This window comes from Malaclemys terrapin, chromosome 4 (assembly GCF_027887155.1).
Source record: "Malaclemys terrapin pileata isolate rMalTer1 chromosome 4, rMalTer1.hap1, whole genome shotgun sequence".
NCBI classification, from domain to species: Eukaryota; Metazoa; Chordata; order Testudines; family Emydidae; genus Malaclemys; species Malaclemys terrapin.
Genome location: NC_071508.1, coordinates 49,235,546 through 49,262,530, shown reverse-complemented (window position 1 = coordinate 49,262,530; position 26,985 = coordinate 49,235,546). Strand labels below are relative to the sequence as shown.

The following is a 26,985-nucleotide window of genomic DNA, read 5'->3' as shown; positions in this document are numbered from 1 at the left end:
TACAGGGCAAATTATTCTATGTTCTTCCAAGCATATGCTTTCTAATAACACATTCAAAATTACCACAACTGTATATGCATATGAACTATTAACATTAGTGAGAATTACGGAATTGAGGAATGGACACCCACCCCCGACCTGGGTCATAGATAATACCTCAAAGCCTACCATGTTTTTTTATAAAAAGAATAAACTGAAACAAATGTATTCCTTCAAGTGAAAAGGAAGGGTCATTATAGTGGCAGCTTTTTTAGGAGCATTAATAATACCTGTACTGGAGCTCAGAAGTAACCTTTATACTGTCCAGAATGTACCACGTATGAAAGATTTGGAGATGGAACAAACTTCCAACACTGAAAGAAGTTTGGAGTTCTGGTGCCCCAACTTTCAGCTGCATCCAATATCCCCAAGGCTGCTCTAAAGCACACCTGGCTGGCTATGGTGTAAAAGGACTGTCTGCCAGCCAGGGATTACTGGAAAGCAGTGCGTTCCAGCCATGACCCCTTCCTGCAGGAATTAGCCCACCACGCACCCTACATTAGGGGCTGCAGGGAAGGGGGTGGAAACAACCTGTGCCACCTCTCCAGCAACTGGGTCAACCCCATGATGGGGAATCACTAGCTGTAGCGATCCAGTAGCTTTCTGGCCACTTTGCACAGTGACAGCAGTACAAAGGAACCAAAACAGGGTCAGGATTAAGATCAGGATAATCAGTACTATTTATGGCATGCACACATCAGGTAACTTTCCCCTTCAGTTATAGAGGAGAGCTCTGGACTGGGCCTTGGAAGCCCTGGCTTCTGTTCCTAGCTTTGCAGTTCACTGTGGGCAAGTCACTTCACTTCTCCATTTCCACGCCTAGCCTTTGTCTGTCTTGTCTACTTACATTATAAACTCATCAGGACAGAGATCATATTTTACTATGATTGTGTACAGTGCCAATACACGGGGCACTCTAAGTGTCTGTCATATAAATAATAATAATGAGCGGTGACCTAGCAATTCAACGGCACTGCTCAAACCCCGGAATTGAAACAAGGAGCTAGTGTTAACAGAAGCTTTTATTTTTCACCAACACTTTTAATGAGATATTTTCTTTACTAATTAAAAAGTTACTGCACTTGGAAAGAGTAGAACATTATTATTATATCCCCTCATAAAACTCTCCATTTTTAAATCAGCTTAGTGACTGAGTTAACATACATATGCTCTCAAATGCTACACAGCAAAATCTGGCATTTCAGGGTTGGTATCTATAGGATTTCTCTTACAGAGAAATAAAACTTATTTCTGTTTTCAGATTTTTACTCGAATATATGGACCATGGCTACAAACCTTTACAGCATTCAATGGAACAAATAAACCCATATGAACTTGTAACAGGGCAGACTCCTCTCCTGTCCTGAGATCCCTCACAAACAGTCCAAGATGTCATTTGTTTGGTTATCACCTCTATGAATTTTATTTATTACCCTCACCAAAAAAGGCCCAGTCAGAATCCTGTGCAGCAAGTCTATTTACAGCTTTTCCTAATCCTCAACTTTTTCTCCACGGAAAGGAAGCAAAAGAGACCTCACCAGTCTGAGACTTTTCTTCCTATGGGCTCTGCCAGCATTCCCTTTTGCTCTTCCTTACTGTGTTTTTAACTACCCCCCCCCCCCCAGTTGGTGGGATAATTAGCTCCTTAGCTCATCAAACCCCTCTTCCCCCACACTCTGCTTAGGCAATAAAGTTCTCTCCTCCTCCATCAGGCCTTTCCTGGTGGAACTAGCTAGGGCTTAAGTGATCAGAGTGCTAGGTCCACCACTGGCTCTCAGCACTCTGACGCAGAGCTACGCAGGTAATATGTAACTCAAAGGTCATGAATATGTTATCTTGCCAAGTGCTCATTTTCATTCCCTTGCTGACACATTTTATAAATAAAGCTATGATTAAGATTTTAAGAAATATTTATTGACTTACCATCAGAAGTCACAATATAAACTAGAAGAGTAGTTTGAAGTAGATTTTCTCATACTGGGTCTTTATTGAAGTATATTATTATTCCAAGATATTAGGGTTTCCCTTTACTCCATTTACAGGAGTCTAGAGGCGAAGTTCCCCAGGGAGATTTGTGATCTTATCATAGCAGCTGAGATTGTGCACTTTGTAGCTAATCTTGATCACTTGCAAGTACAATATTATTTATATATCTATATAATATAGTGATGTGGGGAAAAAATAAAAGCAAGTGCCTTTCAAAGGCTTATGGACGAACAAAGGAATCAAAAAGTGCAGCAAAGTGGGTAAAGTATTAACAAAGCCAGCTATACCTAACTGCACAGTAAAATTCACCCCAAACGCAGAAGGCCAGTGCAACACACACCGCACCACTAATGCCCTGCACAGGGGAAGTAGCCACATGGCAGTGCTTGCACAATCCCTACACACCATGGGAAAGGTCTCCACACTGGCTCCATGGGGGGGGGGGGCAGCGTCACGGGAGCCACACAACAGGTCCAGGAGCAGCTACTCCAGCTCAGGGTATTCTTAGTCTCCAGCCCTGAGATGCATGGTAGACCCCTTGCATACTCCATTATTACACTGGCTTGATATGGATGGGGTGGACTAAGCACACACAGCCATTCATTTGATGGTGACAGTGTAATGCAGCAAGTCATTTTTTCACTTCACTGCTCTAATTTTTCTTTTCATTAAGAAACTCCAGTATTCACTGCCCAGAACAGCTGCAAACTAGCAGAACTTCCTTTAGTGAGATTAGGGCTATAATCAGAATGTGGCTGTATGTGAAGGCAATTCTTTATTCCCAGAGAGAAAATATCCCTTCTTCCCTTCAATTTAGTGAAAGCCATTTAGTCATATATAATGACTTCTTCTCAGTTTATTGCTTACTGTGAATGTTTGCTGCAATGAATGACACGCCAAACATATCACAAACAGTAAAAGGGTAACTATTAAGACCAAAAATACCAGACAGGCTGGAGAAGCATTTTGAGAAGAAGGAAATGATAAACTAGATCTTTGTAACATTCACTAAACAGAGAAGCTAATCAAATTTCAATCCATTTGTATTTAATCTCCATTTGTCCTTTCATCTCAAGAGCAGCGGATATGAATGTACATCAGGCAATAGACGAATCAGATGTTCCTAAGAGGCCCAATCAAGGATGCCATACAACACAAAAGCACCTCATGCATAATGCCACACAACTGATTTCAGCACAAACTTGAAATTTCTTCTCAGTGACTTATTCTGCACAGAAAGGGAAATAATATATTTATCTGCAATATAATTATTCAGTAGATTTATACACATGATGCTTTATGATTCTAATATAGATACTAACTCTTTATAAGCTTAAGCTATCATTGAAAGAAGACAACCCTTTAAAACTGCTGGGCAGTCATTATGTTGCTGTAAGATTGTCCTTTTTATTGATTTTTGTTTCCCATTGTTTACATTGAAAGAAGAAAAAAGAAAAAGATTTTGCTTATGCTTCCTAAGAACAATATTTCCAAGTGAATACATGTAATGGAATTAAGCTACATTAAAGCAACATATGGTTCACTCAGAAACAAGGAGATTTTCAGTCCAGACTGATCTGGCATCATGAATATTTGCAACACAGAACAATCACCACCCTTTGCAGAAGAAAATAGTAGGTCAACCACATGAGTAAAGGCAACAAGCTGCATAGTAGGGATCACAGAATGCATTAAGGACAGGACAGTAGCCTTAAACTGACAATAAAAAGCAAACTTATTTATGTTTGGCCTGAGTACTATCTGAACACAATTTTCCCCTTGTATTTTTAAACGATGCTAACTCATGTCAAGAAGCAACCAGCAGATTATAGCCTTGCCAAAAATTCATTTATATACGCTTACAAATAGGCTCAGGAGCAGAGATAAGTGAATAATTGATTTTTTCCATTCAATGGCTGAACTGAAAAATCCAAAAAAGGATTGTTTTGAACAGAAATGGAATTTTTTGGTTTATCACAACAAACGAAAAACCCAAATAATTTTGTTCAGGTCTAATTAAACGTTTTGAATGTAGACTCAAAATGGCATTTCAAAATGACATTTTTTAAACAAAATGTCAACATTTTCTAACTGAAATGTTGAAACAGTTTTTTTCAACATTTCGGGTGGGGGGGGAATCAGTTTTGTTTCCAACCCCTCAAAAAATGCATTTTTCAACAAAATTTCTGTTAATCAAAACAATATCACCTGGCTTTACCCAGGATAAAGATTACATTATTTTTAAGAACTGTCTCCTAAACTGAACATTGGAGTTAAGGTTAACTTCAGTCTGTCCTTTTTTTGCCAATAGTGCACTTGAATCAATCCACCTGTATTCCTTTAAACTCTGCTATCTTCTTAATGTTTTCTCCTAAACCTCCCTAGTCTCACTGAAAAGAGGCAACCTCAAAGCGCAGATGTTTAATTCAGGCCTCTCCTTGAGGTGGCAACAGCAGGAAAGGCGGACAAGTCGGCCATTGCTGATTAATCTGACAGTTCTGAGGGGATGAAGACGAGCACTGATTAACTTGAACTCAAATTCCCAGCCTAAGAGTCAGAGGTGAAAGTAAGCAGTATGGTCCGGTACGGCGTATCGGCAAGAGCCAGTACGCCATGCCGGACCGCACTGGCTTCCACGGCGGGGATTTAAAGGGCTCGGGGCTCCCCGCAGCTGCGGGAGCTCCAGGCCCTTTAAATCCACGCCCGAGCCCAGCTGGGCTGCAGCTGGGAGCCCCGGGTTGATTTAAAGGCCCTGGGGCTCCCAGACACAGCCGGTGCCCCAGGGCCTTTAAATCTTGAGAGGCCCCGCCTCTTCTGGTTGAGACCACACCTCTTCCGGATGAGGCCACGCCCCCCAGGATTCCGGCAGTACCGGTAAATCCTGTAAGTTACTTTCACCCCTGCTAAGAGTATAATATTAGTAAAGGATGAACTGAACAGAAGCACATGCAGGAGGATAGTTGGAGTCAAATGGAAAAGCAGAGGTCTACAACCATTCAATTCCCCTGGTCAGAGGTGAAGTTTGTAGCTGTTTCTGAATTACTGTACATCTAGGTATTGTCGCTTTCATTGATTTGGGCATTTAGAACCTACCTCCCCAAAGAACTACAAGCAACCAAACATCTTGCAGAGTTTTGCAGATTTTTTAAATATTGTGTGCAGAATTTTTAGGCACAGAATGCCCTCATGAGTAGGAAGTGAACCCAAATTTTCTAAATCCCAGACAAGCACCCTATTTACTGCAACTTCCTTCTTCCCTCTGTCTGGTGTGGTGCTCACACTGCAATTTGCACTTGAAATTAAGATTTAAATCTTATAGGTAGACTGCAGACTCCACCTGAGTTCTGGAATCATTTTGGTTTTTTGTAACCTAATTGTTCAAGGCCATTCAGAGCTCTGCCCCTGGTCTTATCTGCTCTTGCTTCTTTTCCCATCATCCCATATCCCTACTGCTGCAGCAGTGATGCTTGCTTTGACCACCCTTCTCCCACAACCAGCCCTATGCCTTCTTTCACACTGTCCCCTATGCCTGGAACTCCATCCCAGTCTACAAGGCTGGTCCCTTCTGCAACCACAAATCTGTCTTCAGACACAGTCCTTCTGTGAAACCTACAAGGATGAATAGGGATGAGGGCAGTTGAATGAAGTTGAGGTGATTTTTACTCATATTTTCTGTTTCAAGGTGTATAAAAATGGAATACATCTCCACCTTCCATGAATCACTTGTTTTCTTAAATAATAAGTTCCCACAGGGCAAAGGCTATATCTTCCCATGAGTTTGTACAGCACCTAGCACAATGGGACCCCAATCCTGATTAAGATCTCTATGCATTACCCATAATACATATAAAAGTTAATAGTAATAATGTTGTGCATGGTCTAGTGGCTAGAACAAAGGACTTTGAGCTAGGACTCAGTTTTTATTCCTGGTTCTGCCACTGACTTGCTATCATAAACATAAAGAAAAGGGTAGTATTAACTCCCCCCTTGCAGCTGTACTGAATCGCTTTACCTGTAAGGGGTTAAGAAGCTCAAATAACCTGGTTGGCACCTCACCAGAAGGACCAATAAGGAAAGAAGATATTTTCAAATCTGGGAGGGGAGGTTCTTGTTTGTGCTCTGTTTCCTCTCCGGACAGAGAGAAAGACCAGGCAGGTAAAACATCTCCTGAAAACCTACCTGAAATGATCCATCTAAGATTACAAAAATTTTAAGTATGGCAAGGAAATAGATTAGATTATCTTTTGTTTTAGCTTGTGAATTTTCCCTGTGCTAAAAGATAGTTTTATTCCTATGTTTGTAACTGTGAAGTTGAGTCCAGAGGGGAGTCCTCTGTGTTTTAAATCTTTAAGTCTTTCATGCGGATCCCCACATCTGTACCCCAGAGTTCAGAGTGGGGAGGGAACCCTGATATGGTGGCACTGGTGGGATCATTTTGAATCAGAAGTATAGACCTCAGGATTTTAAAAGGACACTTTTTTTTTCCTTTTGGCTGCTTGAAAACCAGGGAGGTTTGGTTTTATTTGTTTGTTTGTTTGTTTTGTTTTTTTAAAGGACCCTTTTTTTTTTTTTTAAGCTGAGAGCAGCTGGAGGTTCCCCCCCCCCCCTTTGCCTGAGGGCAGAGTAGTTAAGCTACAGCAAGGGAATTCACAAGCTGGTTTTTTTTTTTTTTCCTAGCTCTCGGGCTAGGCTAGGCTAAGCGCAGGAAGGCTAGCAAAGATGACGGAAAGTGAGGTCTAGAAAAAACTGGAATTAGTCAGATTGGAAGCTGAAGAGAAACAGAAGCAACAAGAAAGACAAACGGACTTTAAGCGCTTAGAGTTGGAGGTGGAGGAGAGGAAAGAGGCAAAGCGCTTGAAGGCAGAAGCTAAACGCTTGGATATGGAGGTAGAGCTGACGCGCTTAGAGCTGGAAAGGGCTAAGCTGGGTCTACCAGATAACCCTAACAGTCCTTCTCCAGGTACTGCTCCCCATTCCAAAAAATTCCCCACCTACAAAGTAGGTGATGAAACAGAGGCCTTCTTAGAAAATTTCGAAAGGGCCTGCCTTGGGTACAGCATCTCTACAGACCAGTATATGGTGGAGCTGAGGCCGCAGCTCAGTGGACCCTTAGCACAGATGGCAGCTGAAATGCCTAAAGAACATATGAACAACTATAAACTTTTTTTAAAAAAGGCCAGAATTAGAATGGGCCTAACACCCGACCGAGCATGTCCGTTGGAGGTTCAGAGCCCTAAGGTGGAAACCAGACATGGTATTTTCCTGACATGCCTACCACATTGTAAAAAATTGGAATGCCTGGATATCCGGAGCAAGTGTTAAATCTCTGGAAGATCTGTCTTCCCGAATGCAAATGGAGCAGTTCTTAGAGGGTGTTCCTGAGGAAATAGAAAGGTACATCCTAGATGGGAAGCCCAAAACTGTAATCGAGGTGGGGGAGATCAGAACCAAATGGGTGGAAAAGTAAAAAGCTAGTAGCAGTTAGAGCGGATATCAGAAGGGGAAACCCAAGACAACACCCTACCAACGGGGGCAGCCAAAGGTCCCACCTACACCCCAAGGAAAACCCCAAACACCTTATTGTCCCACCACACCTTTCTCCAGCAACCCATCTCGCCCCAGTGACCAGTTAGCTGGGTGATGTTTTAAATGTAACAAGCTGGGGCATGTGAAGGCCAACTGCCCCAAGAATCCCAACAGATTGCAGTTCATTACACCGCAATCACACCAAAGGTCCCCAGGCCCAGATGCCTCCCAGACACCCCCAGAGCGAAGGGAAACTGTGAGTGTGGGCGGGAAGAAGGTTTTTGCATGGAGGGACACTGGAGCAGAGGTGTCAGCTATCCACCAATCCTTAGTGGACCCCAAATTCATCAACCCAGAGGCCCAAGTGACGATTCAACCCTTCATGTTAAACTCTTTAAACCTGCCTACAGCCAAGTTGCCTGTCCAATACAAGGGCTAGTCAGAAATGTGGACTTTTGCAGTCTTTGATGACTACCCCATTCCCATGATGCTGGGGGAAGACTTGGCCAACCATGTGAAGCTAGCCAAGAGGGTGGGAATGGTCACCTGCAGCCAGGCTAAGCAAGCCTTCAGACCTATCCCTGTTCCTGAGTCTTCTACCAGGGCCCCGTCTGTGTTACCAGAGACCCAGACTGAGGTGGTGGAACTGGACCCCATGCCAACGACTGCAACAGCAGTAGTGAATCCAGTCCCAGAGACCCAACCAGAACCAGTCCCAGAACTATTGCCAGCACTGAATCCAGCGTTTGCAACCCCGTCTGCAACTCCAATGCCAGAGGGCACCACCGAGCCTGCGCTGGCAGCAGCAGCTAAACCTGCGCAAGAGGCTCAGCCGGAACCTAAAATACAACCTAGTGCACCAGCGGAGAGCAGCTCACAGTCAACGGAAACAGCTCCATTACCTACATCGCTTCCAGAGGGACCAAGCCCAAGTCCACAATCCATTGAGGAACTGATGTCTCCAGCATCAAGGGAACAGTTCCAGGCAGAGCAGGAAGCAGATGAAAGCCTTAAGGGAGCTTGGACAGTGGCATGGAGCAACCCACCGCCTCTCAGCTCTTCTAATCGATCCCGGTTTGTTGTAGAAAGAGGGATTTTATACAAGGAAACTCTTTCTGGTGGGCACCAGGAGGACTGGCATCCTCAAAGACAGTCCTCTGTGTTTTAAATCTTTTTACTACCCTATAAAGTTATCTTCCATCTGGATTTTGCAGGTGTGATTCTTTTACTTTTTCTTTAAATAAAGTTCTTCCTTTAAGAACCTGATTGATTTTCAGTGTCCTAGAGACAAAGGGTCTGGTCGGTATTCACATTATTCTCAAGCCTCCCCAGGAAAGGGGGCAAAGGGGCTTAGGGGAATATTTTGGGGGAATAGGGACTCCAAGTGACCCTTTTCCTGAATTTTCGTGTAAATCACTTGGTAGTGGCAGCAACACCGTCCAAGGACAAGGAATTGTACCTTGGGGAAATTTTAACCTAAGCTGGTAAAATATAAGCTTAGGGGGTCTTTCATGCAGGTCCCCACATCTGTATCCTAAAGTTCAGAGTGGAGAGGGAACCCTGATACTTGCTGTGTGGTCTTACACAAGTCACTTTACTTTTTTGCCTCAGTCTACCCATAAAATGAGGGTAATGATAGATATCACCTCATTTGGGTGTTGCAAGGCTTCATGGAGGAGTGTGACATGCTTTGAAATCCTGAGATGAAAAGCACTCTATAATAATATGTTGTATTGTATTGTAGCACACAGGAGCTATTGGACAAATTGCTAGTTTCATATTTTCCAAAGCCTTTACACTACCTGCAGTTACAGAAAGGTATAATTTGGTGCTTAACTAGATTATTTGTACAATATTTTCCCATGGACATTGTGACAAATGCCATGCTTTGGTAGCCTGGAATATTGAAAACTACTGTAGTGAGATGCAACAGATGCTATGGACACATGGGATATTCAAAGACTATCATATCAACTTTATAAATGTATGTATTTTTGTGGACTGGCTAGTGATTGCACTCCTGGCTAAATGAGGAAATTAAAACATTTTCTATAGGACCCAAAGTCACTTGCAAGGGGTGGGAGGAGAGAATGCAAATTCCTAGTGCCAGTAACAAGTGTGGGAAAGTTTCACTCGCCGGAGGCAATAATATATACTTGTTCGATCTGGCTAAAAATGTCAAACTGTATGAAGAAACAGCTTTGATCTGGAGAGGAGGGTCACTCATACACGATTCAAGAACTGACATAAAACTCTGACTGAGACAGACATACCCTGTGAAAAGGGCCTGAAGTATTCTGACCTTAATAATAATATATGGAGATATACCTATCTCATAGAGCTGGAAGGGACCTTGAAAGGTCATCGAGTCCAGCCCCCTGCCTTCACTAGCAGGACCAAGTACTGATTTTTGCCCCAGATCCCTAAGTGGCCCCCTCAAGGATTGAACTCACAACCCTGGGTTTAGCAGGCCAATGCTCAAGGGTCTCTATGAAGAAGACGGATGACTGTCTGGTAAGCCAAGACCTGCATATAAGCGTTTTATTGTTTTTAAGGTATGATTCATTGGTAATGCTTTTGTTCTGAATAGTACTTTGTTTTATAAAAGCAGGCGGTCACTGGTTAACCGCATCATTGCCCCTGAGAAAATAGGACTGCAGGTACTGAACTAAAGTCAGACCTGCTGAGGTAATCACAGTGAATCACAGGAGTCTGCAGTCTAACTCCCTGGTCTGTAGGGAGTGGATAGCAGGATCCCACCCTAAGATAAGTGATAGCTAGAGGATAGAGCCCTAAGTGTAGTCACCCAAGAAGATCATGAAGGGGTGCAGTTACTTTGGGGACCGTGACAGTCATTACTGGAAAAGCTCTCATTATTCTAAAATGGTAATGCTACTGAAGATATTGGCTATTACCAAGATTTTCATGTTTAACAATAGCTCCAGCTTTTGTTCTACGGGACCTAATCATTTCCAGGAATTTCGAGATTTAGTATAGAAGGCTAGTTTTCCGCCTAATCTTCCTATTTCAGTGGCTGCAGCACCAACGTGCTCCTTAAATAGTGTCAAATTTTCCAAGCTCTTTCTTTGTTAACAGTTTAACTCTGACTCCTGTAAGTTTGACTATTCAGTTTCATCAAAAATAAGTCTACTACTCTTTTCAAAAGTCCTCCTTGATGGTATTTACGTCCAACCTCTGAGAAATTCTCTAGCATTTAGGGCCTGATCTATAGCCCACTAAAGTCAATGGGAGTCTTTCCAATGATGTCAAGGGACTATAAATCATGTGCTTAGAGATCTTCAATTCCATTCAAATGACAGTCTACTTGTCATACTGTGTAACTTCATTTTTTCCAGTTATACTAATTTATTTGTCCCTTCTGGATTCAGCTGCCCATTAAAGGAAGGTTGTTTCTCATTTCAAAACTAAACACACTACTGCCTTAAGAGTGAAACTCAATATGAGCAACACAGTGTGAAGTGCGGGAAGATCATAGGTTAAACTGTAGCATATTCAGATTTCTTCAGAAGAAAGCAACTTACCTAATCTGTTACACAGTATTACAGCGGCAACTACTTCCTCTTCAAATTTGACATCTAAAGAAGATACCAAACCTAAAGCAATCTTTTTGCTAATGAAAACTCCAATCCCTCACTCACTGCTTCTACCAAGAACAAACTTGCTTCAGAACACAATGATTATTTAAGAATTACAAATAATTGAATCAATTTAAATTTGGAGTACTTGAGTGGGAGGGAAGGGCTGTTTTTGCTTCATTTTGAAGAAAGTTTTTTCAGGAGATCATTCTAAGCATCTTGACTTGTGCAAAGAGGGGAAATTCTAAAGCTGAAAAAAGGACACATTTTTCCCTTACCTGAGATGCTCCAGCGAGGCAAGGCACTGAAACTGGCACATTAGACAACTGCTCCAAATGCTGTTCAGATGATCTCTGCACCTCCTGTCTTTGTCCATCGTGAACCACCGCACTCCTTCCGAGTTGCCCATAGTCTGCTCTACCCCACGTGAAGACCTTGCCAGTTTCTAAATACAAATACATAGTTATGGGTTATTTCTCCATTACAGCCAGACAATGTTTGGAACGCTAATTTCAAAACTAGAACAGCCGACTCTATGTACTGTTTACTGCCCCCTACCTAAAAGCTCAGAGAACACAACAGTGAAAAAGTGAGGAATCTACTTACTCTTTGGAGCATGAGGGGAGAAAAGGTATTAAAATGTAGCTGAGAAACTCATTGCAATTTACCCAAACTTCAGCATTTAGTTTTCAAACAGAAATGCCATGTCTAATGAGGCATGGATTGTACATGCGATTGTCTCAGTAAATCTGCATCCTCTAGATGTGCTGTATAGAATTTTCATACGTATTTGTTTTACAAAAGAAACCTTTTTGTTTTGTTTTAAGAGAGACACACATAAAATAGCTAACATTAAATTCCAAGAGATTTTCCTTCTGTCCCAGTATCTGGCACAGAGACATCCTGTGTCCCTGTATTTAACATAAGGTTTATGTCTTCTTCGGAGAAGATACCTTCTGCCACAAATTTCTGTTAGCTGCAGAATAATGGTTTCTTCTGCATGGTAACTGATGATGGGGGAATGGTGCCACAACATGCTCTGTGTGTCCCTAGCCTCTGATTGCCTGAAGCTGAGAGTGGACAACAGGGGATGGATCACCCAATGATTGCCTGTTCTGTTCATTCCCTCCGAAGCCACCTGGCATTGGCCACTGCTGGAAGACAAGATTCTGGCTAGCAGGACCAGTGTGCCTTTAAGTGAAGTGTCTGGGGAAAATCTCAGCTCTGTGAGCAAAGGCTGTTGCATATCTTTCCCACATCAAGAGGAAGGTGAACTTTATAATAATAATAATATATGGAGATATACATATCTCATAGAACTGGAAGGGACCCCAAAAGGTCATCGAGGCCAGCCCCCTGCCTTCACTAGCAGGACCAAGTACTGATTTTGCCCCAGCTCTTCACTAGCAGGACCAAGTACTGATTTTGCCCCAGCTGTATGAATTTTCTGCATGAATTTTCACTAGTATATGTTTGCCTGGGCAAATTTATACACTTCATGCTAGGGAATTAAGCCTTCTTTCAAAAGAAGCTTGCCCTTGGAAAGTCTGTATCTGAGACAAAGATCAGTGTTGGATTGAGCTGTCACTGATTTGACCCTGTATTCAAGTTAACTGTTCCCTTGGTTTACATTTTAGCATAATACCCTGTACATATTTGATCTAAACCTTGGTACAGTGCCATCACTTCTGTGACTTAAATGTTAGGTTAACTTGTATTTGTGGAAGAGGCCCCCTCAAGGATTGAACTCACAACCCTGGGTTTAGCAGGCCAATGCTCAAACCACTGAGATATCCCTCCCCACAGCTAACCCTCCCCTGTGTTAATGACCTAACACAGTACAGATCCCTATGCAGTGCAAGACGATATAAGTTTGGGTTTATACTCCAGCAAGGGTACAAGTTGGAGGAGCTGGGAAATTGGCTGTTGCCTCCTGCCTGTCTTTCAGTAGCTTAGGTAAAGCACTCAGGTAGCGCAGTGTGGGTGTGTGGCGCCACCAGCTATCATGTTGGGTGATAACAGGGCCTGAAGAGGCTCGCTGGAATCACCAACAAAGCAATGTGAGTTAGACCAGCAAAGCTGGTGGATTAAGGGGCACAGCAGTTCCCACAGCTCCCAGACTGCACACCAGGGGAGACAACCCATCACAGTGGGTTTATAGTAAGCATGCTTGTCAAGACTGAAACCTGTTTGCCTTTTCCTAAATAGGCTGAAGGATGCAAGGAAGTTAACAGGGGCAAGTCCAGATCATATTAGATCATTCTAGGAAAAAATGTAAAGCCTGTTGGTAAGACAAAGAGAATCCCTACTGTACGGCTGCTTTGATACATACCTGAAACATTTTTAGCAAGTATATTTTTAAACATATGGTATATCCTAATAAACAATCTGATACTGAGGGCTAGTCTACACTAGAAAAGTTTTGCTGGTCTAGGTATACCAGCAAATCTATATGGGCAAACCCTCCTAGTGAAGACACAGGTTATACCGGCTTTTGCAAGTACAGCTTATACCCGTTCCCCCAAACAAAATCAGCTAAACCAGCAAAAGCACTTTTTGTACAACTGCGTCTACAATAGGGCTTTTGCCGATATAAAAATCTCATTTAAAAAAAAAAACCATCCCGAACCATTATTATACTGGTAAAAACTTTAAGCATAGACCTGGATTTAGGCTCTGATCCTACAATTGACAGTACACAGGTGGACTACTGTTCCCCACGCAGAGTCCCATTCACTGTAATGGGGCTAAGCAAGGGCAGAGCCTTTCACCCACATGCTATTACCTGCAGGACTGGTCGCAAATGCCCTGATTCTACAAACACACACCTGCTTAAACTCTGCTACTGCGAGTAGAGTCAACGAGACTTAAGCAAAGATGTGTTTGCAGGAATGTTGGCCACAGAGAGGAAGAACAACAACAATATTTAGTTCTTAGAAAGTGCTTTTTATCCACAGATCTCACTGTGCTTTACAAAGCAGAGAAAGTAGGACTAGCTCTGTCTAAACATCTGGTTACTTTTATGTGAGGCTAAGATTTTGTGCAGGGCCGGCTCCAGGCACCAGCTTGTCAAGCAAGTGCTTGGGGCAGCTGCTCCAGAGAGGGGCGGCACATCCAGGTATTCGGCAGCAATTCGGTGGACAGTCCCTCACTCCGCCTGGGAGCGAAGGACCTCCCGCCGAATTGCCGCCGCAGATCGCGATCGCAGCTTTTTGTTTGTTTGTTTTGTTTTGGCTGCTTGGGGCGGCCAAAACCCTGGGGCCGGCCCTGATTATGGGACAGAGGTCACGGAATCCATGACTTCCAGAGACCTCCATGACATTTTCTGCTTCAGTTGCAGCAAGTGACGGGTAGGTCCCGCAGTTCCCAGCCACCATGGGCAGCAGGGAGGACCCCAGCACTCTCAGCTGCCCTGGCCAGCAGCGGGGGGACCCCAGAGCTGCAGCAGCAGTGAGTGCTGGACACCCCTTCTTCACCACTTTGTCACACTTAATTTTAGTAAAAGTCAGGGGCAGGTCATGGGCTTCCATGAATTTTTGTTTATTGCCAGTGACCTGTCTGTGACTTTTACTAAAAATAACCATGACAAAATCTTAGCCTTATTTATATGACCCACATCACCATAATATCTAAGCATGACAGAGTATTTAAAAATACAAATTGGAACAACAACAATTCCTTCTCTCATTCCCACCTGTAGGGGAAACAGCTTGATTAGTTTACAGGGGGTTATTTGTGTGAGTGTGTGCAGAACTTATTAAAGGAAAACTAAGTCAACCAAACTAGTTCTGCATTTACAGGAAGATTTTCAAAGGCACAAAAGTCAGTTAGGCACCCAATTCTCTTCATCTTAGTTCTGAAAGTGGTTAATTCTAAGTCAGTCTTATCTTTTATGGGAATGAGTTCCATAGCCCCGCTTCAGAGCATCTTGGAAACATCCCAGATCTGGCCACTGGCACCAACTGGATCTTATCATCACAAGGCGTACCAACCTTAACACTGTCCTCATTATCACAGTTATCAAAGTGCTGATTGCGACACAGACCACTCTCTGCTATGCAGTAAGGTCAGACTTAAACCAAAGAAAATACATAGATCTAAAGTAAAAGGATGCCCTTGTACCAACATCAGTGCCATTGCGGACTAAGAAAAGTCACAGCAGTACAAGAACATACTACAACAAGCCCTTGACTCCAGTGATTGTGCCACAAGCGCCCAGCTGAAGTGGGAGCAACTGAAGAACACAATCTACAATACAGCTGTCTGTCTATCTTTGGGAAAAAGGAAAACAAGACCAATGACTGGCTTGGCACATATCCCAATGTGTTAACACCAGTCTTGGAAGCCAAACGCACAGCCCAAATCAACTACAAGAGAGACCCAAATGAAAAAACCTTACAAGCGCTGAGAATGGCAAGAACCAAGGTACAACAAACTGTTCGACGCTGCACCAATTACTATAGGCTGCACTTATGCAAAAGCAACCAAGTAGCAGCTGATGCAGGCAATCTCAGAAACATGCATGATGGGATCAAGAAAGCCTTGGGTCCAACTTCAAAGAAGACAGCCCCATTGAAATCAACAACAGGGGAAACAATCAACGACTATACCAAGCAGATGTATCGCTGGGTAGAACACTACTCTGAGCTTTACTCTCGTGAAAATATTGTTACAGATGCAGCCATCAACGCCATCGAAAGTTTGCCTATTATGAACCAACTCAACGATGAACCAACTGTCGAGGAGCTTAGCCTTGCCACAGATGGCCTCCCCAATGAAAAGGCTGCATATTGTCAGAAGTCATAAAATGCGGAAAATCTATTCTACTGCAACATCTTCATGAGTTGCTCTGCCTGTGCTGGAAAAAAGGTGAAATACCACAAGAAATGAGAGACGCCAACATCATCACTCTCTATAAAAACAAGGGTGACAGGACCGACTGTAACAACTATCATGGCATTTCCCTTCTTAGTATTATGGGGAAAGCCTTTGCCCGCGTTGTCCTGAACAGACTTCAGACCCTTGCAGACAGAATCTATTCTGAATCACAATATGGCTTCAGAGCTGAAAGGCCTACTATCTACATGATCTTCTCACTGAGAAAACTGCAAGAGACATGCAGAGAACAAAAAAAGCCCCTCTACATAGCCTTCATCAACCTCACAAAGGCTTTTGATCTTGTCAGTAGAAGCAGACTATTTGTGCTTTGATGTCTCTCCCCTCCCCTCAAGCTCTTAAGCACGATTCGATCCTTCCATGAAAATATGTATGGCACAGTTCAATACAACAGCTCAGTCTCTGAAGCTTTCTAGATTCGTAGCGGAGTTAAGCAAGGCTGTGTACTTGCTCCAACTCTGTTTAGGGTCATCTTCTCTTGGCTACTGAAACTAGCTTTTGGTTTCTCAACTGAGGGAACCTACTTGCACACAAGATCTGATGGAAAGCTATTCAGTCTTGCAAGGCTCAGATCGAAAACCAAGACTCAGGAGGCCCTTATCCAACACCTCCTTTTTGCTGATGACGCAGCAGTGACAACCCACACAGAAGCTCATCTCCAAAACCTTATAGACAGTTTTCCAAAAGCCTAAAAAAAGATTAACATAATGTTGAGGAAGTACCTTCCATCAAGAACAACAACTATGAACTTGAAGTGGTGAATGCAGTCAGCCTTTCACTTGAAATGGAATTCAACATCCGCACTGGAAAAGCCACCACAACAATGTCTAGACTGAGCAAGAGGAGATGGCAAAACAACAAACTGACAGGACACACAAAGATCTGTGTGTATTCTGCATGTGTTATCAGCACGCTTTTGTATGGGAGCGAGACATGGACCTGATACTCTCATCAGGAAAAGAGGCTCAACAGCTTCCATATGCATTGCCTTTGTCGAATCTTTGGCATCTCCTGGAGGGACAGTCATCAACACTGAGGTGCTCAAGCGGCCCAGCATACCCAGCATGCAAACACTCCTTAAACAGAGATGTCTCCGCTGGCTTGGGCATGTGTGCTGAATGAATGCTGGGGCACATCCCAAAGGACATCCTCTATGGTGAATTGGCATCTGGGAAAAGACCCAAAGGACACCCAAAATTGTGTTTCAAAGATGTGTGCGAGACCTCAAAGAAATGGACACGGATGTGGACAACTGGGAAGGTCATACTCAAGACCGCAGACTTTGGAGACAAGAGCTTAGCAAAGGTCTCCGGAGTTACGAGAGGAATCTGCCCAGCTTAGCAGAGGAGAAAAGAGTTTGCAGAAGGCACAGCCCAAAGGGTCGAAACACCATCTTTAAATGTGACAGATGCGGCAGAGATTGTCTCTCTCAAGTGGGGCTCTTCAGCCACAGCTGTCATAAAACCAGCTGAATAAATTCTTTACTTCTCAGGGGCAGATATCCATGGTCTCTCAAGACTGAAAGATGCCTTCTACTTACCTTTTATGGGACTGAGTTCCATAATCCCGCTTCAGAGCCTAAGAACATTCTGTCTCCCACAGTCACAACCCCCCCATTGGTTGACAATTTTACTGCAGAATGTTGCTACCATGTGAACTGCATTAGATTACTATATACAGTATGTTCTCTATAGAATATTGATCAACATTTCATAGCAACAAAAAAAATTCAACCTGAGTCAGACACAAAGCATGGAAAATTCCAGCCCGAAAGGTTAAAGTCTGTCAAAGTTATAAGCATTGGGTTATGATGGAAAGTGTCTCTTAACAAGAGACATTGCTATTATGTCACCTATAACATAGAGGGTATTTAATAATGGCCTAAAAATACATATTATATTAGTCACATAAAATAAGAGGCTGAGGGATGAATTACTTTAGAATTAAAGGTGACATAACAAGGAATATTGATCTAAAATTAGAAAAGGACAATTTTTAATTACAAGTTAAGAAAACACTTCTAGCAGTGAGTCAATTAGACAATGGAGTACATTTAACGAGGTGGGTTGCTAAGGCATCAGATCTTGATGTTCAAGAACAGACAAGATAAAAAGACTTAGCACATAGAAGACAATCCGGAAATTTGTGGGACGGGACACAGAACACCATGCTGGAAGTCCTTTCCCCCTCTATCCAAACACTGACAGTGGTTAGTAAGAGCTTGATCCTGCAAGGTGCTCAGCACTCTGACCCCAATCCATGAAAGCAATTTAAGCTCATGCTTAACTATGAACATGTGAGTCGTTCCACTGACATCAGTAGAATTTTACATGTGCTTAAAGTTAAGCACATGCAATGGATCAGGACAGACTGCTCATCAGCTTGCAGGACTGAATCCCAAGTCAGAAACAATGGGCTTAATTGTGTAACTTTAGGGTGTCATGTTTTAAGTGAACCTAATATCCAAACCAACAGTCCAGATAACTTGTTTTTTACCATTTTCACGTATGCTTTTATCTGGTCCATGTTGAAATTAATATTACATTATTCATAGTGTTTTATGTATCAGTAGAAATCTGCCTTTCTTTATCTCAGTCACATGGAATTAGTTGATTTTCTCCTATTCTTAAAGCTGATAGCCCCCGATACAACAGTTCATAATCAGAAAATCCCTTAAGTGCTTTGCTGAACAGGGATTGACTTAAACATGTTGGGACCTCACTTTTAAAACTGCAGTTCAACCTCATGAAAGCTCCTCTAGATTTACTTTATATCTTTCTTCAAATACACTGCCACCATGAAAGAAAACGGAAATCCAACTCCCAAAGGCTATAGCGTTGAGCATGTCTAATGATATTGCTTATAATACTTCTACATTTCTGTCTGACATTGTACACTTCACTATGCTTACTTATTATGCTGTCAGGAATGTAAAGTATGTTATTTTTCTTTCTTAGCCATTTCCTAATCAATTTATTCAGCCATATGGACTGTTCCAGTACAACTATAAATAGTCATAGTTGTACCTGAACAGTCCATATGGCTGAAGAGATTTTGGTCTTGAAACTGACCCATTTTTAAAGAACAGATAAGAATTTTAGTAAATATGTTGATTTGTTTCTTCCACATCACTTCAGATTTATTTTTGTCTGAAGTTATAGTTGTTACTATTTTAAAATTACATCCTGATTACATTACGGTCACCTATCTTGACATCCCTCTTAACTATATTTAAGAACACCTTACTAGACACACAAAAAGCCACAATCAAGAAAGAAGGCTGTGCTGGTTTAGAGGGGAAATGACGGCAGCTATAAAAAATAAAAATAATAATATATAGCAAATGGAAGAAAGGAATGAATGTATATAACTCAGAAGTTTGCAACAGTATAAAATTGATAAGGGAAACAAAGGGACCCAAGGAAAAATCTATGGTCATCAAAGTTAAGGACAATAAGAAGGAGTTTTTTTAAAAAGTTTGGAAATAAGCAAAATCCTGACAATGGTATTGGTCCGTTACTAGGTAGAAATGGCAGAATTATCAATAATAATACAGAAATGGCAGAAGTGCTGAATAAATATTTCTGTTCTATATTTAGAGAAAAAACAGATGACCGTCTTATATGGTGAGCGGGCTTGAAGCGGCGCGGACTGCAGGGACATGCTGGCCACCACTTCCCGCAGCTGCCATTGGCCGGGAATGGCAAACCGCAGCCACTGCAAGCTGTGGGGGGCCGTGCCTGCGAACGGTCAATGTAAACAGAATGTCTTGCAGCACGCCAGCGGATTGCCCTGATGGGCCACGTGCCGAAGGTTGCCGACCCTGCACTAGTATCTCTAGAGGATGTTAAACAGAAGCTACTAAAGTTAGACATATTTTAAATCAGCAGGTCCAGATAACTTGCATCCAAAAGTTTTAAAAGAGCTGGCTGAGGAGCTCACTGGACCATTAATGTTGATTGTCAATAAGTCTAGAAGCACTGGGTAAGTTCCAGAAGACTGGAAGAAAGTTTATGTTGTGTCAATTTTTAAAAAGGGTAAACAGGATGACCTGGGTAATTTTAGGCCTGTCAGCCTGACACTGATCCCGGGCAAGATAATGGAGCAGCTGATATGGGACTCATAATAAAGAAAGAATTAAAGGAAGGTAACAGAATTAATACAAATCAACATGATTTTATGGAAAATAGCTCCTGTCAAATTATTTTTATGACATTACAAGTTGGGTTGATAAAGTCAATAGTATTAACATAATATACTTAGATTTCTGTAAGGCATTTGACTTGGTACTACACATTTTGATTAAAAAACTAGAATGACAGAAACAATTAACATGGCACACATTAATGGATTAAAAACTGGCTAACTGAAAGGTCTCAATATGTAATTGTAAATGGGGAATCGTCATCGATTGGGTGTTTCCAGCGGGGTCTGACAAGCATCGGTTCTTGGCCCTGAACTATTTAACATTTTTATCAATAACCTGGAAAAACACAAAGTCATCACTGATAAAGTTTGCAGATTACACAAAAATTTGGGGAGTGGTAAATAATGAAGAGGACAGGTCACTAATTCAGGGCAATCTGGATCACATGGTAAACTGGGCACAAGCAAACAATAACTGTTTTAATATGACTCAGTGTAAACGTCTACATCTGGGAACAAAGAATGCAGGCCATATTAACATAATGGGGGATTCAATCCTGGGAAGCAGTGAATCTGAAAAAGACTTGGGAGTTGTTGTGAATAATCAGCTGAACATGAGCTCCCAGTGTGATGCTATGGCCAAAAGAATTAATGTTATCATGGGACACAAACAGTAATCTTGAGCAGGAGTAGAGAGTTATTTTACCTCTGTATTTATCATTGGTGCAACCACTGCTGGAATGCTGTGTCCAGCACTCAAGAAGGAAGTTGACAAATTGGAGGGTGTTCAGAGAACAACAACAAAAGGATTAGAAAACTTGTGTTATAGTGATTGATCTCTTTGAGTCTACCTATTTAGCTAAACCAAAAGAAGGTTATGAGGTGACTTGATTACAGCCTATAATGGGCTTTTCAGTCTAGCACAGAAAGGTATAACACAATCAAATGGTTGGAAGTCAAAGCTAGACAAATTCAGACCAGAACTAAGGCATACATTTTTGACAGGGAGTGTAATTAAACATTGGAACAATTTACTAAGGCTTGTGGTGGATTTTTTTTTATCAGTGACAATTTTTACATGAAGATTGGGTGTTTTTCTAAAAGACATGCTCCAGAAATTATTTTGGGGAAGTTCTATGACCCGTGTTATACAGAATGTCAGACTAGATAATCACAATGGTCCTTTCTGGCTTTGGGATCCATTAATCTAATAATACCCAAAATTCAAGAACTAGACACTCGCTATTTGTTCATAAATTCTATCCAATAAATGATGTATGAAAATAGTTAATATTCTAGGTTCTTTATTACAACTCATGGATGCATTTAAAGTAACATTACCTGTAATCGCTGAATAGTCAGTGAATGGTAGAACTTTATTTGGTCAAAGTTACGATAGGGATCTTTATATAAAATTCTTTTTTACATCTCTGTCTCATGAAAATTCACAGGTTCTTATGCAACAATTCAAGAGGTCCATTTTGAATCTGTGGTTAGCCTCTAAGTTTCATATTAATTCTTTCTATGATCCACATCCCTCTTGGTGTTCTTCTGCATATTTTATATAGTTGGGTATGTTTCCAGTACCTTTTTTGTATTTTATTTATAATGCCTTAAATTTATCCATTAAAAAATTGCACACAAAACACAGACATATGTATCTACTAATGCCTCTTCAGTAAAATCAACTCAGAGCAATAGACTGCTTTTCATTATATCTCCCTCTTCATACAAAGATGCTGGAACTAGGGGGTGCGGAAGTCATTTCCATCATACACAGGGTTTACAGTTTGGTTCAATGGCTCTCAGCACCCCCAGTATACAAATTGTTCCAGAACCCCTGTATTCACTGCTCTAGAACCTTGAAATTTCAGCTTTTCCTGTTGAAAAATTGTATCTCATTTAGAGAAAATAAATGTTATTCAATGGAATTCATCATATGGGGCAGAAAAGACTAACACAGGTGGACTGTTAGGTTCCAGGGTTGCACATCACCCTAAAAAGGAAAACAAATATTCCCCAAGTTGAAGACTTTAGCACAGATTCCTATAGAAAGGTTAAGGGCACAAAGTTCAGCACTCCTTATTCTGGCAACCTCCCTTTTACTTTATTAAAGCATTATACTTCAATGAGAGTTTTGCAATAGCTAAGTAGTGCTGAAGAGAGCCCTGAATTAACATGTCAAATTACCATACCAGATAACAGGATGGTGATAATTGGCAACATCATATGATAAATTCAGTGTATCATGCTAATTACTGTGCAGCTCTGATAATTTCACCTGCACTCTGTCCACTGAGCCATCTCTGTCAGGACTGCAACTAACATTCCAAACCTTTAAGAAGCTTTGAACAGCCTCCATAGATTGTCCCATTATTAAAAAAATAAAACCAGAGAAATGTTTGTCTCTTTGCCTCCACATTTACACTGTCTGAACACTCAAGATGGACAATACTTGTATTCAGTCAAGGGAGCTATTCACATGCTTGAAGTTGAACGTGTGCTTACGTGCTTTGCTGGACTGGGCAAGAATCTGCAGAAGATACGGTGAGGCTGGATTTTTCTGAGAAGACACTGTAACCTTAAGTATCAGATGAGGCTATGGGCAAACCAGAAGAACTACATTTGAAGAAATTAAAATGAAACCTTTTCATTCAAAAATCTAGTTAGAGGAGAACTATTGTCACTGATAGACTGAAATGTGGGCTTCCCTCCAGTACATATGGTTGTATCTGAACTCTGCCATCCCATCAGAAACAGCGCCATCAGGGGGTTATGTTAAGCCACCTATCATTCCTTGCATTCATTTTCAAACTGAAAAAATGCCCTTTCATCTCTCTTGCCTCCTGATTAGAGACACGACTCTGCCTCACCAGCTGTGCGCCGGCTCATTTTAAATTCTAACTATGATGCATCTCTCATTTGTAGACTTTTATTAGCAATGTCTTAAAATGCAGATTGCTGCCTAAATTTAGTTACATAATTAAAAACAAATCTCACTCATCTCTACCCCAGCAAACAAAATTGCAGCACTCAAGGTTCAATAGAGGGCTTGACTTTTCATCTAAAAACAACTGTATCCTAATGAAAAGTAGGGAGAAAAAAAATCAAAGTGCTATTTAGTGATGCCGCTAAAATGCAAAGATGCATAAAACATTAACCAGCTATGGAAAAGCTCTATTTGCAAATGCATTATAGTATTACCAGAGGTTTACTGTTCTGCGTACTTCTGCAAATAAATTCAGCACTATGCTACTATGGCAGGATGAGTCACACACTTTTAATGACATTCTATATTTATATCTTCATGCCCTTCTTCTGCTCTCAGTTCTGTGCTTTCTTCCATACAACCCGTTTTACTTGAGACTCCCTCCCTCACTCAGTCCACCTCATCCCCAGCCTCTTTTGGTGTCTGGGCTGGAGGAGGGAGGCTGCAGCTAGGCTCTGAGTAGGGTGACCAGATGTCCTGATTTTATAGGGACAGTCCCGATATTTGGGGCTTTTTCTTATATAGGCTCTTATTACCCTCCACCCTCTGTCCCGATTTTTCACACTTGCTGTCTGGTCACCCTAGCTCTGAGGGGTAGGGGGTTCGGGTATCTGAGCAGGGGGACACCCCACAGCAAGCTCTGGGGGGAGGGGATGTGGATGTCTGGCACTCCAGCTGGGCTCTGGGGGGCAGAGAAACATGAACTGGGTTGTCGTAAGGGTTTCTTTAACTCTCTACTCCTGGGGGAATTTTTTTTGTGTGTGTCTGTATTGTTACAGACATAGTTGCTGACAGGTATTTTTAAATAAATTACCAAAATAATTGAAACTGGCATGCTTATATAGTGTTATTTTGACCAATAAAATATGCAGAATTTTAAAATATTGTGCACAGAATTTTTAATTTTTTGACACAGAATTCCCCCAAGAATAAGATTTGCAGCAGGAAGAAAGCTGAGACAAAAACAAGAGGGACTTCAACTCAGGCTGGAGATGAGAGGAGGGAGTTATGCATTTTCTGGCTCTGCCTTCTTCCTGTAGCTTACGATTAAAGCTTGTTAGAATGAACATAGAAGGGGGGCCATTTGCAGAGGCTTTTACTATATCAGGCCCCACGCACAGACATGTAAGACAGAAAATTTACTGCAAACACATGTGGGGTTGGGGTTGCTTACATTTTTTTAAAATGAAAAATGGGGAGAGTTAGGATATCAAGAGAAATAAGTAACATGGGGAAGTTGAACTCCTTAAGCAATCAATCCTGGAAATTGCTGAGCAGCCTCAACTACTGTTGATGGGCAGGATGCCTCAGCATCTTGCAGAATCACACTCTAAAGGTACCAAGAACTGGACAACAGAATACAGCATCTGCACAGTAATACGTGGTTGGAATACACAAGTAGTGTCCAGGGGTCTGGTCTAATAGCAAAAGAATCATGAGGATCCCATCCCAAGACAGGTAAAGGTCAGAGGCCCAACATCTAGGAAGGTGCAGTCAGAGAGACCAGAAAGGGGAGAGAGGGGCAACTAGCTCCATAACAGTCACATGCCTAACTGCCATTTGTGCTTTCAGAATCTCTCCCACAATCCAGCCTGAGCTATACCTTCTTCCCAACCCTTCCTTCTTTCTCTAGTTCAAACCTACAACTTATTAGAATTCACTGACTGCAAGAGATTTTCAACATTTCAGAGCCACAGGTCATAAAACATGGGAGCCAGCAACTGAAGCCCTGTCTACATTAGAGACATCTGCACCAATGTAACTACACCAGTGCAAACCCCTAAGCATCAGGCTAGAGAGGAACTTACACCATTTCTCTTTCAGAAGAATAAAGTTGGAAGGAAACAAAACAGAAAAAAGAAAAGAGCATGAATGAAAAGCAACCCGGTTCTTCACAACCTTTTCTCCTCTGACACATCAAAAGGACACTGACTGAAAGAAGCAGGGCTGTCAGATTCATTTTTCATAGACTGCAATGGGATGCGACAGCTTGGAAAGAAATCATGAGTATTCTCCTGCCTTGTGGGAAGTGGCCAGGTGAGGAGGAGTCATTGACTTGGGCTGACCTGTGCAGAGCTGGGGGAAGAAAGAAAGAAAAAAAAAAAAAGACTCATGAAACCATTTTATATGCCAGGCTCAGTTCACTGCAGGCACTCAAACCTGAAAGAAATCTGAATACCTGATTTCGATCAATATTGATATTGTTAAATATTGCTACAATGTGATGAGGAACTTTTTAACAGCTATTCTGGATTTTGAGATCCAACATATCAGTAGGTCTCTGCACACATTTCAATTATCACATGCATGTGTGCATGTGCTGGTTTTTATCTTCTGCTAAAAGGGCAAGCAAGAGGAGACAAGCAAAAAAGATTTAGTGCCTTTCTTTGTCCTGTGTGACTTGCCAGCCTGATTCTTCAAAATAGATGGGTTCTGGCAATCCTCGTTGTCACCTTTATATCATCCCCAAAATTTGCCCTTCTCTTCTGACAGAGGAGTTCTTTTAAACAAGTTGCTTATCTTGCAATCATCTATGCCCACAAAGACAGGAGCCTGAAACAAAATATTTGTGTCCAAGGAAATTCTTATGGAGTACAGGAGGGTTATTATCAGAACCAAGAATCAAGGCAGAATATTGAGAGGAGAACTGCCAAATTGACTATCACTTTGGGGGAGAAGACACTGGCAGGAAAATATGTAGCAATTCATATCCCTAAAGAACTATATGCATATATAATATCCTGTGCTCATGACAGAAAAAATCTTAACTGAGCTGGCAGACAGAACTGCACCTGAATAAGAGATGTGTCTTCTTCAAAGTTTCCATGCCACTTCTTTTGTTTACTTGTTTTATAAGATATCACCACCCTGAAGTGGAAATGACAGTTTCAAGAGGAAACCCTTACACGGTCATCTGATCCATATAAAATACATGCTAAGCCCCTCCCACCCAAAAAGGAGTTTGTCCCAATAACGTTTCATTCTTACTCTGTTAGTTGTAGTATTAGATGGAAAGGAGAGTCCTGCAGAGGGGAACTGGCAAACAGTATTTCTTTCCTCCAGGGGCTAGCTTTTCCTTTATAAAATGGAGAAATTATTGTTACCAGCTGATTTAGAAGATCTTTTTCCTCCTATTTTCAAACGTGGGTGCTTAAATTGTGACTTAGGAACCTGATTTATACATCCAGTTTTGATAACCATGGCCTAAACTCACTGGGAAGTATAAAGACGAGTTTTCTGCAAAGGCCTCCTACACCTTGTCAGTACTTCAAACTGTTTCTTTGGAATCAGATTTTGCCTATAATAATTAGTGACAAGAGAATAATGAGATCAATAAGAGATGCGATAGCTAACATACAACTGATTTGGGCGGTTTGACTGGGATGAAAAGACTGTTGTTGACTTTTGTGCAATTATATTAGAAAAATGCAGGATTCTCTTACAAAAGAAAATAGGTCAATGTAACCAGAATCCACAATAAGCCAGTTATGTAACTAAGGGCTTGTCTACATAAGGAAACTGACCAGCAGAACAATAGTAGTACACTTACGATGCACGAGTAATATTGGTATAATACACCACGTGGACATACCATTCCAGAAAAAAGTGACTTTTTTTATCGTTTATATTGAGCGCACCACTAATTTGTATAAGGCCATTACAATATTCTCAGCATTGATTTCTATCCCATTTTTTATACATCCTAACATTTTGTGTTGACCATTGCATTGAGATGTCCACAATGATGCCTAGGGTTTTTCTGATCCACATCTATCTTCAGACTGCACTATTTATTATTATGGCTAT

The 26,985-nt window shown here is 41.6% G+C and overlaps 1 protein-coding gene across 2 annotated transcripts in view; it reads right to left on the bottom strand.

The window, feature by feature from the left end:
* SERGEF (secretion regulating guanine nucleotide exchange factor) overlaps positions 1 to 26,985 on the bottom strand; it is a 254,334-nt gene that overhangs the window by 179,833 nt on the left and 47,516 nt on the right. For both annotated transcript variants that reach the window (XM_054027820.1, XM_054027819.1), the window contains exon 9: positions 11,426 to 11,592. In XM_054027820.1, the coding sequence (XP_053883795.1) occupies positions 11,426 to 11,592 (167 nt within the window). The remainder of the gene's footprint in view (positions 1 to 11,425; positions 11,593 to 26,985) is intronic.